This window comes from Apteryx mantelli, chromosome 21 (genome assembly GCF_036417845.1).
Source record: "Apteryx mantelli isolate bAptMan1 chromosome 21, bAptMan1.hap1, whole genome shotgun sequence".
NCBI lineage: Eukaryota > Metazoa > Chordata > Aves > Apterygiformes > Apterygidae > Apteryx > Apteryx mantelli.
In genome coordinates, this window is record NC_089998.1 from 7,997,040 (window position 1) to 8,018,364 (window position 21,325).

The 21,325-nt window shown below is 36.5% G+C and overlaps 1 protein-coding gene across 2 annotated transcripts in view; it reads left to right on the forward strand.

Annotated features, from left to right (window-relative positions):
* Positions 1–21,325, forward strand: part of CDK5RAP2 (CDK5 regulatory subunit associated protein 2) — an 83,251-nt gene that overhangs the window by 36,876 nt on the left and 25,050 nt on the right. For both annotated transcript variants that reach the window (XM_067309300.1, XM_067309301.1), the window contains exons 16-25: positions 107–237; positions 1,842–1,957; positions 3,432–3,560; positions 8,863–8,958; positions 9,715–9,774; positions 10,403–10,593; positions 12,775–13,240; positions 15,413–15,680; positions 17,169–17,285; positions 19,834–20,443. In XM_067309300.1, the coding sequence (XP_067165401.1) occupies positions 107–237; positions 1,842–1,957; positions 3,432–3,560; positions 8,863–8,958; positions 9,715–9,774; positions 10,403–10,593; positions 12,775–13,240; positions 15,413–15,680; positions 17,169–17,285; positions 19,834–20,443 (2,184 nt within the window). The remainder of the gene's footprint in view (positions 1–106; positions 238–1,841; positions 1,958–3,431; positions 3,561–8,862; positions 8,959–9,714; positions 9,775–10,402; positions 10,594–12,774; positions 13,241–15,412; positions 15,681–17,168; positions 17,286–19,833; positions 20,444–21,325) is intronic.

Below are 21,325 nucleotides of genomic sequence, written 5' to 3' on the forward strand. Positions count from 1 at the left end.
GGCTCTTTATGGAAACCTGGATGTATAAAAGATGCTGAGGTGCGGAACAAAATGTTTTCAGTTGAAATCTATTTTTTTTAATTTCTGATTTTCTGCTTTTCTTTAGTATAAATAGCTTGCAAACAGAACTAAACAACATTTTCTTGTTGCGAAAACAACTAGAAGAAGATATTTTAGCTAATCGGAATCTGCAGAAGGTCTTAGAAGATCAAATTAAGGATGTTAAAAACCGACAAGGTCTGTATATATGTGTAGCTCAGCCCCTTTCTTGAACTTTTTGCACAAAAATGACTGGTTTTATTACAGTCAGTTTGCTGTGATGGAGAAGAAATGTTTGAGAGTAGATAGAGGTGTGAAAAGACTTCTTGTCTGCTTTCTGTACTGAAAATCATTGGAGGTATTTGTAACAATGTCTTTGAGCAATCAGGACGTATACAGAGGGACAGCTTTTCTCTTTCCCTGCAGCAGATGCTAGTAATTCTATGGCAATTCTACTCCAGGGGTCGTTTCGAGCTGCCTACAATTTTGTACCCATAGAATTTACCGTTTTCTGCAGAAGTCAGAAATTCCTAGTTTTGAATAAGTCTGTGGCCGTGGGATCACTTCCTGACCATGGAATTTAATTATCTTGCAATACTTTGATGAAGAGCTTGCATCTCAGGAAATGGCTAGACTCCTTCTAGCACAAGAAGTATTTTCAGAGAAGGAAAAATTAGCCAGAAGTTTTTTTTATTTTGTAATTTATTCAGAAATAATAGAGCTTTTAAATATAACTTACCTTTTAGCTTCTTTATTGTATTTCTTTGGAGGTGTTTTTAGTATATACTTAGATGTAGAAAAGCAGAATGTAAATGGACACCATTAAAGGTGGTATTCTGCATCTGTACAGATGTACCTGTTTTCTTCTCTAGGGGAGGTATAATAGCAATAAAGCCTGTTCACCTACCCCTTTCAACTTAGATTTTCAATTTTAGCATCGCTCCCTTTACAGGGATCATAAAGGACAGAAGGTAGACTTCTGCCATTTCAGAGTTTCCAACCTCAAAGGCACAGAGATGATGATCAGCCAGGGGAAGCCAAAGGGACTTGTGAATATTCCTGGGTCCAGTTCTCAAGGGCACTTGGGTTGTAGGTGAAACACCTAGGAATGGAGGCTCTGAAAATTATTCATCATTTGTGAAGCTTTGGGCCTTGCAGCTGCCATGGGATCAGTGTCAGAGCTGGGAGTAAAATTTGGATGTCTCTTCTTTGTTCTAATATGCTTTCTCCCTACCTAATGAGATATATTTATGGAACTAATTGCCATCCAAATTGTAAATGAACAGGTGCTTATTGAAACAAGTAACAAGTCATTCATATTGTTATAAAGGAAATGAATAAGTAGCTATTTTCTATTCAACAAATACCATCTTTTGACCCAGAAGCAAAATAAAGTCAGTAACTTTGTCTAACCAGGCTCTTTCCTCTGAGACTTTGAGTTCATGTTCGTGAAAATATGACTAAAACAGAATAACTATTCATGCCTTATTTCTCCTTCCTAAAAATATTTCTAATTGTAATGCTAAATATGCAAATTATAACTCAAAATTGCATTCACAATTCATGCTGATAACCACAAAAAATAAGGCATGTCTAGGTGTCAGAAATGGAAAGAAACATAAGGACAAAATTATTTCAACTAAACAGAAAGCTTATTTTGGGGAATGAAAATTTTAACTGGCTTCCCCTAGACTTACTAGTATGCACTTACTTGAAAAGTTGTATCTTTGCATTTTATGCTGTGTTTCCCTGCAAACAAACAGAGTTTCTGAAACAATTCCTATCCTTGGTTTTATTGACAGATGAAACGCTATCTTTTTGTGGAGATCAAACATCTTATATGAGTATTTGTTTAGGAGAGCAAGATCATTTAGGCCTACATATAGACCATCTGTCTCTTGAAGAACTTAAGAAAAAGGTATTCATCTGTTTTATTCTTTACTGTTTTTAATGGCCTAATTCTGCTTCATTTATAGTTTGTGTCTTATAAAATTTTGATCATTTAGGTATGGTTGGGTTATTCTGAAAGGATTGGAAATTCTCATCTCTGGTTTGTGATCCTCTTTTTATTAACTATTTTTTGTTACAATACATGAGCTTCAGAGTCAACTGAAGGAAAGCTGGGTTACTACAAAATTTTTAGGATTGTTAGACATCAGGATTCAAGTTTCAGACCCAATAACATATTTCTGTCATCATGAAGTATACCAACTCCAAATAAAAGTTTTTTCATTAAGTAACCTAAAAAGCATATTTCATGCCCCTCTATCAATCATGAAGGTGGTAGTGGTGAATATAATTTATACTTCTGTACAGCACACTACATCTCAGGATTTACAGATCTTTTGATAAATGTGTCATGTTATAAAATACCCCTGAGGTATATTAATATTGTCACCATTCTGCAGAAGGAGAATTGAAACTCACAGAGATGAAATGAGCAGACTATTGTCATACAGTGGGTCAGCACTGGAGTTCAGAAACTCTTTCTCCTGACTGCTCATCCTGTGCATTGACCTCTGATTCATTTTCATGGCCAGCTGAACTGTAGGCAGGTATTCAAACTCTTGAGATGGATAATCTTAAGGAAAGAAGATCAGTTTGCCTTACACCAAACAGGTGTTGATTTAAAAAAAAAAAAAAATCCAGATTTTTGTCTCAGTCCCATGCTTGGCCTATGCCCCTTTTATCTCTAAATATATTCCCTTTAGTGGTTTTGGGAATGCTCCTTAGCAAAAGAAGTCAATGAACCATTTCTTAACTGAAAAAGGGTTTGTATGCCTGAAAGCTGGTCTGTTTTTTCCAAATATATTAATCGGTCTAATAAAAAGATTTTACCTCCTTCTGCAAACATTGCCTTCTTGATTTACTATGTTAGTCTGTGACACTAATGACTGTTCAAGAGCCTTGCTCATGATTCTCTACTCTGGTACATATTTTATGTCTGTGAAACTCCACAGAGTGATAGCAGCTTATAAAGGGAGTTACAGATACAAGGACAGAATGTTTTTGAATGTTACTCTGTCCCTGTAATTCAAATTTCCCTTGCACCAAAATGTTTCTTCTCAAATCAGCCTGTTTGTGTGAGGTGCCCTGAAGTTTCTTCTTGCTGCTGAATTAAGAAACTTGACACCTCAACTTAATAAGAAGGCTGAAACTACAGTCATTCAAGTTCAGATTTCTTGAATGCTAACTCCCAAATATATGATCATGTTTTCATATATAGAGAGATTGTCTCATGAGCATATATGGTAACATTAAAAGAATTTTGTGAAAAGGCCAGACTTTCCAAGTTCTGCAGTTTAGATTTACCTAGAGATTTATACATCACCATTTTTTTCATACTAGGATGGATTTTACTAGTTTTCATTGTTTTTTCTTTGCTTATTTAGGTTACTGATCTTCTTTTGATGGTTAAGGATCTGCAATCAATTAATCAAGAGCTTAAGAAAAAACAACTTGGACTCTGTACAACATGTTCTCAAGGGAAGGAAGCACTAAAAATTTTAAACTGGAGCGAGGTATGTTTTCTGTGATAAAGTATTGAATCTGACTGTCATTTCTAATATGCCTTGTGGAATCACTCACGCCAATGCAGAATGTGTAAAACCCTAGGAGCTTAACTTGCTAATTCCTTATAATAACTTTAAAAATTAACTATGTAAATGACTATAAGAGGTTAGCACAGCAGAGAATCAGACTCAGTGTAAGTGTTCAGTGATGTGTTTAGTTGAATTTAAGGTAACAACATTCACATTAAAATATTAATTGGGTCTGTGATGTATTTGTTTTGTAAACTGAAATGGGAGGAAGGAGTTAATTTTATTTTACAAAGAAAGTAATATCTTCCATGACATTTTAGCTGTTACTAAATATCTACTTGTCTTCTGTTCAGGAGTCATTCTCATGCTATGTCCAATTCTGTACGAGTTTAAATCTTACCTCCTCTGCACACCTCTCCTCCTACCTCCACAAAAGAGTTAGGGCTCACAATGGCCAAACAACAAAGAATAGCACTTTGGGTCACGTTAAAGCATGTCTGTGCTTCCATGTACAGTATAGAAGTGTATGAAGGAGTAGCCAGCGTTGCGGTGGATTGCTGAGAGATGCAAGGAAGTAGTCCTGTTGCTGGGTGTTTCATTCTTTTGCCCAAAGCTAAGACTACTTAAGCTGTAAGGAAGAAGAGGTCTTTGCAAAATAGTTCTACTGAGAAGAATTTGGGGTGCTGGTTCCCTGTGTGTCTTGTTATGTGTGATTAATAATCAGCAGGCTATGGTAGACATCTAGTGAACGTTCTAGCTTGTAAGATATTACTTGAAATGTGGCTGATAGTACTTCTCTTTATATTATGTTGCAGTTTTTGCGTTCAATTACATCATTCTTGTACAGCACATATTGAATAGGAAGGTAAAAAAAATAAAAGGGATAATGGTGATGCTTTTATTTTCTATCTTGAATTAAACTGGAAAGAACAAGAAAAAAATTTTGACTAGTTTGATTCTGTTATGTGCAGGGTTTGACTAATTTTAGAACCGTGAATACTGTATTGATGTTTTTTCTTCAGGACAGGTTATTCTGCAGGCATCTGGAAAAAGGGCAATGACCTTTTTCATAAGTGCTGCAGATACCCTGGGACCAATTGTCAAAAGTCACAAAATATTCTTGCCTTTTCAGATTTAATACATACTCATGTTACCTTTAATTGAAGTATGTTGTAAATTATAGATTGACCTTTAGGGGTGGCATGGATTTTATTAAAATAATAAATTTACATGTTATTGTAATAGATTTGCATTGAAAAGCTTGCGGGCAATTTGTTTCGGAGCGCATGCCCTTTTCCATATCCTGATATTCCTAGTAATTTACCTTGTCATCCTGCAGAGGGTGCTGTACCCCCACTGATTGGCTATTTAATACCGAAGGAATTGGTGTCCTGTTCGAAGAGTATCATGACAAGATGTTGCGCCCTCCTGCATTTGTCTCAGCATGAAAAGAACATATAGGCTCTGTACTCGTAGTTGTCTACATGAGATTAGTTAGAATAATCAAGAGTGAAGCTGGTGAAATGACCCATACATTAAAAACTCAGACTTCGGGTAAAGGAAGGAGAAAAGTAAAATATGGTATTTAAGCCTGTGCCAGAATGATTATCTGGCTCAAAAATTAAATGATCTGCATTTAAATGCTTTTAGTTTAAAAGGGACCATTTTATTAGTCTGTCAATAAATGGCAATGTAGTTTCGGGGCTATGGGATTGTGAAACAGCGTATTTTGCACGCAAATAACCAACGTGAAAAAGACTAAGATCTGATTTTGTGTGTGTATTTTGGGTTAGAATTTGGCAGGTAGTGCTGAGGTGACATTAACATATGTGCTAGGAGAGGCATTTGAACAGACACAGAAGGACGTCTCCTTCTCGGGTCCTTCTTAAAATGAGCCCATCTTTCTTTTCCTTGGTGAAGCTGAAGTGCAAATCAGATAAGCGTGCGTGTTGGCTCCTCTGCGGGGCACCTCCTAAAGGTCTGACAGCCCTTAGGAGTCTATTTCTTGGCTTCAGGTTGGGAGGGAGGAAGAAGGAGGAGAGAAAAAGGTTGTTTTTGCGCTGTCCTCTGAACATCTGCTTTCTCCGAAAGAAGCAGCCTCACTGATTTCAGCCTTCGGGGCTCCAGGGATCTTTGCAAACCAAGCATATCAGTGGCTCATTTAGGAAAAACATTCTCAAGGTTTTCAGTCTCCAAGGAAGTATTTTAAACAGGCAGCTTATTCTCAGAAGACTTTTTTCTAGCCTTAAGCCCCTTATTTTCTTTTAATATTTTGTTAAACATTAGGTTGTATTCCTTGGAGCACAGAAAGTTTCCTTTCAGCCCCTCAGACATAAGACCATAAGATTCAAACTGCAGTCAGTTGCTGTAATAGTGTACTATAATCTGTCGGTCTTAAGTAATAGTTTCTTTGTAAGAAACATCAGTTATTAAGCTGAATATTGGCCTGGGAAAGGCATACATTAGAAAATGTTGAGTCATAAAAAATGGTTGCATTGAGTGGATAAGTTATAAGCACAAATAAGTTTAATTTTAATACACAAAGGTAGGGCTTGACCTGAAGCTTCATGTTGAAGATTAAACCTTAACAATTTTTTTAGAGTAGCTAATATTTTCCTTTCTTTTCTGCCTAAAAAACCTGTGAGTAAATGTGGTGCTTTTGAAGTCCAGTGGTTACAGCCAAATTGTATTCTTTTGTCATGCGTATCCTTGCTATGTACCGCAGTTCTTTCCATGTCTTCCTCCAGCTTTCAGATTATCTTTACTTTGTGTTGTCCTAGAAAACCAAGTTCTGAGTGAAAACAGAAAAATAATTCAAACATGAGTCATAAGCTAGTTTGGAATATACATTTCTAATACTAAAAGTCAAGTATATTAATATGCTGCACCAGACAGTTTCTACATTTTTAAATTCACATATAAAACCTTTGGAGTTGTTTATACTGCTAGTGATTGGAAGATGAAATGGCTTTTCTCATTTTTTCCCTATATATGTACATATATATGCATACCTACATATGCACGCACATTTTATGCATGCTCAATTAAAAAACAAGCAAACGACCAACCCACTGGTACATTCTCCCAGTGTTCTTAGGAGGTAAAAATAACACTCCCTGCAGAACTCTGTTTGCAATTGGGTTGACGTGCTGTGAGCTAAGACTTTCCAGCATGTGATACTGGGGAAGCAGGTTTCTCTTTTCATGTCATAAGTTTTAGCACTGCACTGTATATCCATCGAAGCTATAAATATCACATCAGTGACCTCCAGACACCGGTTTCTTTCCTTCCTGTGCATCGTCTAAAACTCTCTGTACCTATAATCTCGATTTACGGCTTTTTCTGTAACTATGCTCAAGATTCTGTTTTTCTTGTCTTAGGGTAATTTTTCTTTAGCCCAAGTCAGCCAAAATATTAGTGTTATACACAACAGTGCTATATTACTGCCTTAGTGCTTTAAAATTAAAAATTTTATCTAACGCAAGTTTGAACGCACTGTGCCAGTGCTGTGTCCTATCTGTGGTTTAGATATATTAGGCACGGCATCACTGATATTTAGCATCATGCTTACGCGTTTCTACTGTTAAGGAGATTCTAGCAGCAGAGATCTTTAACAACTATCTTTTTCTATTAGATTAAGAAATGTTGCTATAAAACAAGATGATATAAATGTCCAATCTGGTTGAGATTCTATTTCAGAGGTTCCTAAATTTAGTTGTTTGGATGCCATCTGTGGTGCTACAGAGGCCTGCCTGTGCTGTGGTTTTGTATGCCTTTATGCAGTCTCATGCCTTCTCCCTCTCTCTTTCCTTTTACTGCACACTGTCACACGAGAACCCCGATTCCATGCTCTGGCCTTTCCTGCCTCCCAGAAGTGTTGCACAGTGTGATTCCCTTACTCATTTCTCTCAGCTTGATAAGTAGCAACTGCCTGTACGGTTGGACTTTACGCTGTGGCTCAGGTCAGCAGCAGTTTGGGAACCTTTGTTTCAATTTACAATCAACGTGTTCCTAAAATATTATGTATTGCACAAAGACATACTACAATGCATATATGGACTCCCCCCAAAGCACCAGTCTTTCTTTGTACACTACCAGAATGTAACCAGGATGTGAGTAAACTATGTGCATGTTTCTGCATTGACTGTATACTTAGTTATATCTGAGCAAAACCAAGAAGACTAAAGCTTATTTGTGAAATGCAACTCCGAGGGCCTTGTCCACAGGGGAATAGTGGAATGTAGTAACTGCAGGTCATTTGCGATGGAAGCCAAAGTGGGATGAAAGACTTTCTTCATTCTCAAGTTGCTGTCTGAGAGGCTTTGCCAGAATGTGACTACTGGAGATAATAATAATTCTTTGTAAATAAGAGGTTTTCTTATCACTGCTATTAAGTAAGTATAGGCAAAGGTTAAATTCTGTCCTCTGTTGCCAGAAGCAAACTGGGAGAAGGAGGTAAGTCGTGTGAGCGGTACAAATATTCTCCATGACCTGTGTGTAAATGAAGCTCACGCAGCAGTGGTCTTTGCTTCAGAAACGAGCAACACGTGCATCTCATCCCTTGCTTTCAGTTCTGTCGCGGAGAGGTGACATCAAGCAAAGTGGATTCTGGTCTTGCTTTCAGTTACCCTGTTGTCAGGAACTGAACAGGTTTGCTATTAAAAAAGCTACATCTTCCTCCTTTTCTTTGCATAGGAAATATTAGTTATAGGAGATGGACTGGGTTCTGTGGCAAATAAGGAAAAAAGATGATTTGGCACCATTTCCTTTCCTATGGTAAATTTAGACAAGATAAAGCAGAGTGTAACCTTCAGTGTGACAGTAAGTCTCTTCATTGTAGAGCAGGCTAAATGTGCTTTCTTTAGAAAGTGTCTATTTCTTGGATGCTGGAGAAGAGCCTAAAATGTGTAGGATATGAAAATAAATTCTGAAAATGGGAGAATAAAGTAGGCACAATGAGACCATGTCCTGAGGATGGCAGTCCTTTACCAGAAGCGGTTAAATGATTTGTTTTGTAAAATTTGAGAAGAGAGGAGAGAGGGTTAAATAAAAATGAAGAAATGCGTAAGATACGGTTTTACTGTATTTAATATGAATCATTCCTGGTTTTATATTAATTTCCTTTGATCTTATTGAAGAAATCTAATTCAGTGTTTGTTACTTTGTATTACAGGCATTTTTTATTTTTCTTTTAAGACATGTCACTGACTTATTTATGCATGTTTCATATCACAGTATTTTTTTTGTGCTACATTTTCACATCATTCCATACTTTGTGTAGTTTCTTGAAATAACAGAAGGAACTGTGATGCAGACTGAAGATGGCGACAATGACAGGAAGATGCAGAACAGTCAATCTTCTGAGAGGGTCAGTGAGGTAGGACTGTTTCAAAATAATTATAAAATGTTTTTACCACCATGTTTCATACTCTGGGTACCTTATGTTACAGATTGATTTCTTTTCTCTGTATAGCTTTTACAAATTCTCATTTTCCTAGAACACAAAGTCTTTCACAAACAAAGCATGCTCTTCTTGCTATCTGATTTTGCTTTCAACTAACTGTTGTCATAAAGAGTTTCTGAAAGCTTTTCCCTATATTTTTCTTCTGCTAGGGTTTTTCAGTTAGGAGAGCTTCTGTCCTGTTCCTTATTTTCTCCTGCTCTAGGATTCCCAGACTTCCTTAATGGGGCTGATAGAAAGTCCCTTGAAATTGTATTTATTTACACACATGCACACGCACACACACACACACACACACACACACACGCACACACTAATCTTTGCTTCCGTGGCAGTCAGGCTATGGCACAAATTGTATAAGATTCACTTGCTGCTGTCAGTGATGAAAAATTATTGTAAATCCTTCTTTGTGGTTGAAATACTTAATGTCATGGTAGCTTGTTAAAGAAGTCTGCATACTCCTATCATTCAAAAGTAATGGAGCATAAAGCATCACAGAATCAAAATAATTCAGGTTGCCAGTGGCCTAAGAATATCATAAAACACAATTGAAGTTGGACATCTCTGATTGTTTAAAAATGGTAATGTGCTAATGGCACATTTTGCTTAGTAACATTAAAGGATAATGATCTGTTCTTTGAAATTTGTAACTTCTGTGCTTCTGTTTACAAGGTATGCCCTCAAGTATTTGTCGAGGGACTCAAAGGTTGTCCTCATGATCTGGATAAACAGGTAAATGATGCAATGTAAAGACCCTCCTAATTTTTATTCATCTTAATCTCTCATTGCTAATGTCTACTGAGTAAACTGTATCCAAATGGACCCAGTCTAAGTTCTACTGTAAATGATACAGAAGTCTTTCATTGATTCAAATGATGATTGAAATATTGGAGCTAACACATGCAGAAACTTCCTAGGGCAGCTCTCCAGTTTAACATGCAAAAAGTTGGCAGTTTTTAAATACTTTGAGGCACATCCTGTCCTCATCATCAGGCCTTGGATATGGAGATCCTGGGAAAAAATTTAGTTCTTTAAAGACAGATGATTCAAACATGAACTAATAAAAAAATTAGCTGCAACTTGCAGGCAGCATTCCAGAAGCTTCGTACCTGGGAGAGTATTCACAGATAAATATCTTCAGGGAAAAGTACTTACTACTAAGCAAGTGATCACTATGAATTAACCATATCAAATAGATGTTCATTATTTTTATATTAATAAATAGGAAGTGAAATGTCTGTATATGCTTCATGATGTAGATAAAGGGCATCAGAAATTACAAAACCTGGTTACAAAAAAATTATAGCCCTGCATATAGTAGTACCTGACTAGTAAGAAAATATTTGCAATTTTTTAACAGATAACTCCATCAGGCTGTTCAGAGAGTTTCTGCAAAGATAGACATTATAGGAATCCAAATAAGCCTCAGTTTGAACATGATGCAGCTGGCAAACACTTTGGCAGAATAGGGATGAGCGAACATGAAACAGAAGAGAAAAACTTGCTCACATCTCTTTTAAGAGAAAATAGAACATCTGTACTTGAATCCAGGTAAGCATGAGGAATATGCACTGCTTTTGACAGTATTTCTATTTGAGAAGAGAATAAAGTAATTTTGCTAAAGTGAATTTAGATAATGGCACTGTCTAATTTACCTGAGAGATTGGCAAGGCGCCTTCAGAGCCATTTTAGTCTATCATGCAATTAAGTAATTAGGAAACATACTATTAGTAGAAATCCTTATGAAAAAACCATTACAAGAAAAAACTCTCCAAAGATATTGGTATACAGATATACAGAGCTTTACTGTAGGAACTGATTGTTCTCAGCATGGGGACTAGCAATGTTAAAAGGCTAAAATGATAATACATGTTATTGAATTTTTTTTTAATATTAAAATATCTGAAAGCACAGGCCAGTAAATGGTGTATGTGTGTGGGGGACACTATTGCTGTAAAAAGGATATGTGTATGCAACTGAGGATGGAGGAAAAGGAGTTACAATGACTGTTTTACAGTGTTAATTTTGAGTGGACATCACTGGTACACTTTGTGGCCTCAGTCCTCCTATCTGACCTGCCTGGACAGAGGTGTGCTGTCAGTCAGCAATTTAGGGAGTTGGGGCCATGCACACCATTGAGCAATTGGTTATTTCAGTGTAACCCCTTGTGGGACTGTGCTAAGATGATCCATGTTGTAAGTACTCTGATCAATTTTTCTGCAGGAAAAAATATTTGTGTACAAGCCTTAGCGTAACAAACGTGTGTGTGTGTGTGTGTGTTACACTGTGGCTTAATCAATTCCCAGCTCCACTGCTCATTTTCTTAGGAACTGGGCAATGCCAAGGAAGAAAAGGCCTATAGGGACATCGCACCCTGACTACTTTTTTTCCTCCAATTTCATGCTTAAACCACCTAATCTCCTGGCTGACAGTACTGAATCACTGCTTTGCTGAAGTTCACTCTCATTTTTCCATTCCTGCTTCTCTCCGGATTGTGATGACTGCACTGGGGGACTTCTTTCAGTGCCCCTCAGTATTGTTCCTTCAGCTAGCTACAGTGGTTTCTGGAGAGCTTTGGGAATGACTTCCATATATAGTGCATGCGGCAATGCTATTAGCAGAATATCTGGTGGAGTTGCACAAGTCAAATCCTGTCTTCTGTGTTCAACATATACTGCAATTGACTTTACTCAACCAATTCTGTATTTGTATATTACTATTTAAAACTCTCCAAGAGGCATGAATGGTTTTAGTCATCAAAGCACTAGTTAGTGGTAAATGAGGAGATATTACTCTCTTAGAAAATGAATATATAATGTTGTTTTATTTGTTGACTTGACTTAAAAGTCTGTTAATGAGTGATTCCAGCACCATCAGCTTTAGCACCGTCATTCCAGCACTCATCATCTTTTCTATGTTCGAGTATAAATGACCAGATTGACTGATGATGAGCTTGTGCTGTTGGGTAACTTAATTCTCATTAACGACATTAAATGCCAGAAAAATGCATAAAAAGCCTTGTTAGCATCTACTGTTTCAAATGCTAGCTATATAAATGCATTTGTTTTAAATGCCAGTTTGTAAGTTTGGTGGCACAAACAGCTCTTGCTGGACACATGAAATCATCTGTGGAATTTGAGCACTTGCTTATGTTTTAATTTCTATTCTTTTAGCTTCTGTTTCATTTAAGACATTGATTTCCAAACTGTTGTCCGCAGACCACTGGTTATCTGTGGGGCAGTTTGGTCTGTAGTGAGCTGCTTCTGCAGGCTGCTTTCTCAGTTTCCAACTTCCACATTGTATTAGAAATACATGAAGGGACAGATTTTCAGAAGAACTCAACATCTGTTTTCCATAGAATTTTGTTTTTAAGGTAGTTAAATCAGTGAGTAAGCTTTTTTGAAAATCCATTCCTATTCCTGATATTGCTATATTATATAAGCACTTGATTTAGTTGCCAGAGATTTACTGTCTGTTCATGAATGGGAGAAGGGGCTGTAGAGTACATATGGTTATGAATAGGAAAAAAGCACTGATGAGATAATTTATGATATAACTCACGCTGTGAAAAGGTTTCCAAAACTCTGGTCTAATTGATTAGTGCGTAAAATAGAATCTCCTAGGAATTTCAAGTATGTCAAGACACTGCAAACGTGTTTCTTAGAAGGTGTTCTTGTTTGCTTAAATAAAAATCAAAATTCATGCCTTTTCTTTCTTCCTTCCTGAGTATAGCGGACAAGAACAAATGAAAATTGTAAATGAACTGTTAGATCATCTGAACACAACTGAGCAAGAATGTTCAAGTGAAGACATAGAGGAAAAGGATGAAAAAGATCTTAGGCAAATGATTATTCAACTAAGAACTGAACTCAAACATTTCAAGCAGGTCAATAAATTCTTAAAGCAGCAAGTAGAATTGAAAACAACTTTTGATGGGAAAGAGAAGCTTTATCCAGATACAACGCCACAAATTAATAAAGATATTGAGTTCTTGAAAGTGGAATTGAAAGATGCAGCTACACAAACAATGACTTTAGAGGGTAATGTCATGAGATTCAAATGTGAAGGCAAAAAAGGAGCCTCAAAAGAAACAGCAAAATATTCAAGATTAAATGCTGAAAAAGAACATCAGCAAGAAAATGTGTATAAGAAGGGCGAGCAGCATGAAAGACTTTTTTTTACAAGTAGAACAAATGAAGTAAGTTTATTTAAGATTCTCTTTTTAGTGCTTAGGGGATAGATGTACAGAAGAGAAAAATTTGTTTCATTTCTAATATTAAATCTTTGTGTAATTTTTAAAAATAGAAGAGGTTTGTGTCAAATATATTTAAGATAATTGTTCTTAGTGTTCAGAGCTTTTCATCCCATACTTCAGTATGCCTTAGAACATTAATTAATTGAGTTTCAATCCTCACTGGGACTTAGATACTGGTAAATATTATGGCTATTGGAAAGAGGGATAAATTGTAGCCTAATGGCCTGATTCTATACTGCCTTATATCTCTGCATAGATGCTTGGAAAATGTAGAATCAGAGCATTCTGAATTGATAACTTATTAAGTCTAAATGGCAAATGAGGTCTAGAAATTTGAAGACTTGCATAACGTCTCACAGCATGCTGGTGAAGAGTTAACAATAGATTTCAACAAACTTGAATTTTAATTCTTCAAAAAAAAAAAGTAGAATCACACCTGTCCTTTTGTTTTTCACCTATTTTGTTAAGGTTCAGTATACCCTTTTGATTCATTATTTTCCAGATTCCTCTCTAGTTTTACCAAATGCAACCTCAATGCAATCTCCTAGTTGCCTTCTTATTTGGAAAAATCCAGTCAATCTTTTATTTCTGAATAGCTATTATAAATAATTTTAGATAGCTAGCTGAACTGGACTTTGGGTAATCTGGACAACATGTATGTTTATACAACAGTCCTAAGAGAGCTGGAAATTGTTCAACATTATTAGTGCCTCTTAGTAACACTAGGAGGAAGTTCATCCCAACTGGATTTATTTTTCAGCCTCCAAATGGTATTGTATTCATGTATGTACAAAAGGAATTGAGTATGTCATTAGGAAAATGGAACTTGCTATTTTATTATTTTAAATTGTGTAAAGACTATAATTGCTAAGAAATGGATGTGGAAAGGTATTTCAGAATACATTGGGTGGTAAAAGAAATTACAGGACTTATGACACTGGTGGAGCAAATGAACAGCAGAGGAGCAGACGAAATCTATTTGAACACGCCATTATTGATTTTTATTATCATTACACACAATTTCATAACTCTCATCAACATATAGCATACTTTTTATGTTTTTGGAGATAGCACTATTTTATGCTGTATGGTTTAAACAAGGACACATTTATTTTATGTGAAGGCTTCAAAAGGTGAGAGGCTAAAATGTGCTGATTACCACAGAGAAATTTAACTTCTCTCCCCAACTCCAGTGATGGGCTGTCCATTACACAGGCAATTCCACCTGAGCATAAGAAAACACTTCTTCCCTGTGAGAGTGGTTGAACACTGGAACCGGTTGCCCAGAGAGGCTGTGGAGTCTCCATCCTTGGAGATGCTCAAAACCCGACTGGACGCGGCCCTGGGCAACCTGCTCCAGCTGACCCTGCTGGAGCAGGGGTTGGACCAGGCGATCTCCAGAGCTCCTTGCCCACCCCAACTGCTCTGTGCTTCTGTGATTACAGTAGGAAATAGGAACCCTGTGGAAGCAATGTATAGAGTATATGAGTGAAGAAGCTATTCTTATTCAACCTCTCTATGGTAAAAAAAAATTCCTCTGTGGTTGATGCAAAGCTGTGTTGATTTGCTCAGAGATATTAAGGAGGACAGGTAGGAAGTAAGGCCTGTCGGAAGCAAGGCAAACACATTCAGGAGTTTGTGAAGAGATAAGAGGATCCTCGTGTAATAATAATAATAATAAAAGCTACCGAGCTCTCAAACCTTTATGATATAACTCATGAGTCAGTTTGGGTAAGAAAATATTTTCCTAAGGCACACACAAATTCAGGCTGGACTGATACACCTAGTGATTAAAGCCTTTGCTATTAGGTGGTGAATTTGCTGTCTCAGTTCATGGGCTGGAAACCATACAACTGTGTGGCTGTGGATACATAAACAGCATTTATTTACTCCCAGAAAATTGAACCAGTGGGATAGCTGTTTTCCTCTCTGAATGTTTGTTTTGCATGTTGCAAGGGTATTGCAATCTAATTTTCAAAACTATGTAATATGACAGCTGACTGATTTGACTGGAAAATTTTTTATTTTTGTTTTTCCTGGGATGCTTTTTCATACTACCTTAACCTGAATGCGTACCACCTACCAGCCCCATATTTTATTCCATGCTTTTTTCAGACTGATTCTACACACCGGCCCAAGAAATCCCGTCTGCCCGTTCTGTTAAAATCATCTAGACCGTTAGGAATCGCGCCTTTGACCTCCTGTACGCAGAAGTCAGATTCGCAAATGCGGCATCGTACGGTGGCACGTTGTGAAGGTCTGAAAGCGTGTGAAGTACAAAACAAACAATTTCAGCCACAAACAAATGGAGAGTTATTAGTGAATGAGCTGGTAGCTGAAAACCTTCAAGAAGAGCCTGAACAGGAAAGCACATTGGTGAGAGGTAAATAAACAATTTCATTTAAAGAGCAGGCATAACAACTTGTAGTGCTGCTTGAAATATTAGCTCCCTTTCTTGTAGAAAGTAAAAACAGATCGCTTTTACGTAGGTACAATGCTGCTTAATCTTACGATTTTCTTGGGGAGGCAAATATATACCGAGCTTGAAAAACTTAGTGATTTTTTTCCTGTTAGCCAAATATATCTTTCCAGCTAAAATATAACACAGCTTGGTATGAATTTGAAAGTACATTGGATACATTGCATAAATTGTGTAATAAATGACAGTTTCACAGTGCACGCGTGCACACACATAAACACACACACACATATATGTGTATATATGTATATATATGTGTGTGTATCAATGTTTAGGTAAATGAAAAATTTCCTTTATAGGATTCTAAGTCTAATGGAAAACTGCCTCTAATGGAGACAGGAGAGTATTGAAATACTGTATTTGTTTATGCTGCATAAATAAGTTTTTCCAATAATCCATTGATCAGTCAAGTCATCCATGTCTGTTTGCAGTGCGACTGGGTTAATTTAAACTCAGTTGTTGTCAAAAAATATGGATCAGCAAAGTATGACAAATTGCAAGGCAGAGAACAATGTGTGTTACATAAAGATTCAGAGTGGTGAAAAAATGCGTTTAGCAGTACGATTAAAAGCTGAGTAGAGATGTAAAGAAGAGGTGGGGGAGAGAGGAGGTGTAAAGAAATAAGTTGCAGTCAAGTATCGAGTGAGCCAGTGTCAAAAGCAGCAGTTGCAGAGGTTTTGCTCTCAACAGCAACATCTTCGTGGTAAGGGGCAGATGTGGCAAGCGCTTAATTGTAAATACTAAAGTTGATAGGATTATAGCAATTAATTTTGGTAGTTGCAAAATCCATGGCGAATTCTGAGAGGGAAAGTACTTCTGACCTGGATCCTGAAATGATCCAGAAGCCCTTAGGACTGCAGCCCTGCCGTTTCCTCTCCTTACTGCTTTCTCTACCCCAAAGTTGAAAACAGCTGTACTGCACATATAATAATTTCGAGGCTTGATGCCATGGAGGATTGCAGAGGATTAGTTTATGATCATTGCTAACACTGGCGAAACTTTTTAGTCTTTACTCTTAGCTTAACACGAGGGTTTTAAAAATGCACTAAAAATTGATTAGCTGTTACATTACAAAGGGGGCTTGCGTATGTTCACCAAGTGATGCCACAACACTAAAATTTTGTGGCAAGATCTTCCTTTTGGATAGGAAGCCTTTGCCATTCTCATTCTTAGCAGTTATACTTGTAGGGAGTTCATGTATTTAAAAAATAAGTGAAAAAGCTGTTTGACACCACCAGAACTGTTTGTGTTATTTTTATGTAGTTGTTCTTCCTTAGATAATTTTCCTGTTCTGAGTTGTCACAGAATCAGGTTTTGTTTTTTTTTCTTAGTATCTCCACTTACTTTTTTCAGTCACTTACTGAACCCTTCTGTTCCCCCCTTTTTCTCCAGCTGATGCATTGATCAAACCAGATAACAGTGAGGTCCAGGTGGAGTCACAAGATGTTGCATCTGATACCGGGGGCAAAAATGAATATGCGATGGGCAAAAATCAGCAAAACTGTCAAGGTAGAGCATTTATATGGTGTAATATAAAACAGGATTTTAAAACTATGGTTTCTTCTAAGTTGTGCAAAAACATAATTTAGTGTGGGTAATTGTCTCCTTCACCATTATTTCTGGGTGTTAAATCTCATTTACTTAGCTAGTGCAGATTAATTACTCTAAGAATCCAATGTTAGTCATTTAAAGGTTTTGCTTTCAGAAGGATCAAAGGGATTTATGAGGCTTGTTTCCAGTAAAAATAATGAGTTTTGTGCCTAACCCCGATCCAGACTGCAAATGCCCTAACTTCTGAACTCTTCTCTGAATTAGATCTTTGTTACTTTATGCTTCTGCATCTAGTTATGAACTATTGGACTGAAGCAATTGAATGATGGAATTTTGCTTATCTGAATTATTTGAAGGCATTGAACTAGGTTGAAACCTAATGGAATCATTTAATGAAAATGTAAATAGGCTTAGTACTGTGTTATGTGTTTCTACATTTCTATTAGTCTTTTTTAGGATGGCTTGAATCTTGTAGTTAAGCTGATGTATATGGAGTACAAAGTAATCGGCCAATTTTGTAGTTCTTGGTCACATGAGTAATTTTACTCATGTGAGTAGTTTCATTGAAGCCAGTCACTTGGTTTACAGAGTCATGTTTTATGTGTGCACTTTGTGTGTGTGCAAACATATATTCATAGAGAGCTTATTAGTTCTTCTTTAATTAAGAGCAATGTCTCATTAAAAACTAAACCAGTATTCTAATCAGAAACATTGCTTCCCTAGTATCTGTTTTTATTTTCTGTTTGTTTTATCAGGAACATTTGCATGAAATCAGGATTCTGGAGTTTAGGAGTTCATCTAGTATCTGTTTTTTTTCTCTTTTTTTTCTTTTTTCATCTGAATCTACAACCACCTTTGACATCTGTTCTACTGCAGCAACCTGCTGCAAAGTCAAAGTATTATGCCTTTCGGATAGAGAAGAAGCAGGAGAAGATAATGAACTTAAATGTTATGTTTTCTTATTCAGTGTATCTTCTTGATTTCTGATGCAGGGGAGTTTGCTTGGAAGCATTTCTGTCCTGTGATTCTATCATAACAGAAATGACGTAATGACATGAAAAATGGTATTCAGCAATCCATATATTGCATAGAACAGCATCCTGCCTTAATTTCAAATATGTTGATATCCCAGTATCGCAACTTCGATCTTTTCTTGCTTTTAGGCTATATTTACTCAAGAGCAGAAAACCCCAAATCAGTAACAGTGACTGCCAAGCTACCTCACAATAGATGAAACTATTTTAATTTTGTTATTAGGTTTAGGTCTTTACATCGCATTGTTTGAGATTGACTTCTAAGCATGATACAAACTGTTACATATGAATAGAATTGATCTTTTCCTTTTCTTTTCAGAATTCTTTACTGTTAGAAAATTCAGGATTTAGATTTTTTTTCTTTTTTTTCCCCTGAAGCTATATTTTGGACTGTCTTGTTTTTAGGGTAATTGGGGCTAGACACGGCATTATATCTGTCAAGAATTTATTTCTTGTCACGTTATTTTTCTACAAAAGAGTTTCTTACTTCAAGCTGCTTTGAAATGAGCACTCCCATCTTAGAATAGTATATATAAATTTGTACAGCACTTCTGGGCAGACAGATACATCGTATGAAGGCATCAAAATGGCTGATCGACCCAAAATGTAAAATGCAGTATCCCAAAAGGGAGGTTCTAAGTCATAGTGATCTCTTGCAGCGTTAGGAGAAGAGGAGAATTTAATTTACTGGTAACCAGAAAATACCATTTTCTTAGATGCTTACACATACAGCTCTCAACTTACACAGAACTATAAGCGTAGAATATATGTAGGAATATATAACTTTTATTGGTCTGAGTCTGGGTTGATTGCATTACTTATGAATGGCAAAGTCAACTAGGAGCTGTCCTGTGTGTGCCAAGTGAGTGCCAGGAAAACCTTTAACACCAAACTTTTTTATGGATTTTGTTTAGGACACTTTTTAAAAAGAAGCCATTAGAGCTTCTTTTTCAAGTTTTACTCTTTTGTTGATAATCTTTTTAAACTTCTGCTGGCTTTATGTTCCAGTTGGTTTTGTATAGATTTTTGAAGTGAGGAGAAAAAGAATATTTAATTAGAATTTTTAGGAAGAGCTATTTGAAGTCATAGAGTCTACTTTTAAATCTCAATGCCTTATGTTTGAGGTTCTCATCTTTGTGGCTGGAAAGGACTGGACTTCATCAGTGTCTCTGATTCAGGACTGAATATAGCAAATGTAAGTTTAAATCTTTTAGGAAAGGAAAGGAGATATATTTTGAATATTGGTTATTTGAAAGCTGATCAGGGGGTTGGAACATTTGATGCACAAGTTGAATTAATGGGCAGATCATAGAAAGAGCTTGGAAGTCCAAAACAAGTATAGTATAGTTCATAATTATTCCAAATTTTTACTCTGTTATTATAGAAGCAAATGAGTTCATTCTAGTGCTGTTAAGAACAGAATGGCAGATAGATAAATATTAATGTTCACACACAAGCCTCCTGTTTTTCAGAAATTGAAAATCATCATAACCTAAGCAACATGAATATCCAGCATTCATTAAAAGAGATAAATGAAGAGTTTTATTCCAAGGAACATGAGGACATTGACTCAGCCACAACTTACTCAGGTTCCAAGAGCCTGCTTTCTCTCAAATTAAGTGTAACAAGTACAGATGCACTTGATGACTGTGAAGTCATAGATGATATAGAAGAACTGAAACAAAGAATTAAGAATATGAAGTCTGAGCTTGAAAAGTACAAAACGTTCGTGGTTCATTTACAGACCTCTAACCAGCTTTTGTCAAGTGATATGTCCAATATAGTTCTGAGTGACACAGCCTTGCCTGTGGAAGAACAAGTTATACAATTGCAAGATACTGCTACTGCTATGCAAGAAACTAAAACATATTCTAGTGTACATCAGCAGATGGGTTATGAGATCCACACAGAAAATAGGAATTCGCAGACCTCAGAAACACCTGATACATGGACAACACAAAATCTTAAGGATGTACTATCAGCAAATGAGGCAGAACTTGAAAAAGAGCAAATTGCAAATATGCATCTTCTTGATGAGGTGTATCGTCTTCAAAACAAACTTAGAGAAGCATCACCATCCAAGTGAGTAATGTCATTACTGTTTCAGGTTCCTTTTTGTAAACAGCAACAGCAATAATATAGGAAGGTAATGTGAAGATCATTTTATTCACATACAAGCACATTGTTACGGTAAAGGCTAAATTTCACTAACATTAACATAAAGCAACTGAAATGTTTAGTTAAAAGATGCCTTGAAATAAAAAATACTATTTTTCTTACTACAGAAGTCCTCCCCTGCTCTATAATGATTCTATGCCAGACTTATGTGTCTCTCCCCACACCCCAAACCCACAACTTTCTTTGCTGCAAGATGTGGTCTCTTGAGCTTGAGTCAGCTCTCTTCAGGTTACTGGCTGAGAAGGGATGACCTCTAAAATCGGTCCATTACAGTTTTGCATCACTCAGATTTATTTTTGCTAGTGACAAAAATAAGAAAATTCAACATCAATTCTAAACCAGAAATACTTCTGTGGACAATTGACTGACAGATTCATGCTATCCCCTCTGTTTGTGTGACCACACTTTATGTGTAAAATAAGAATTTTAGACTCTGGTTATAATTTATTTTGCATTGTGTGAAGTAGTACCTTCCTTTGAAGGATGTGAAGGTAGATATGTATTGAAATTAATGAATGAAGTTTTATAGCATAAATTCATAAGCTGGAAAATCATTCATGTGAGGCTGGAAAGTATCAGTCTTGCTTTTCATATGGAAAGACTGAGAGCAGCAATTTGGATAGCATATATATAAATCACAGACATAAAATGTGGTCGCATAGTACCAAACTTCTTTTCTGGCTCTGGTATCATTGCTTTCCTGAGGGTCTTTACAATGGAAGAGAATGGTATTCAGCCCGTTGGCTTTCTTCAGAATGCTTGAGTAGAAATATTTGGAGACATTGA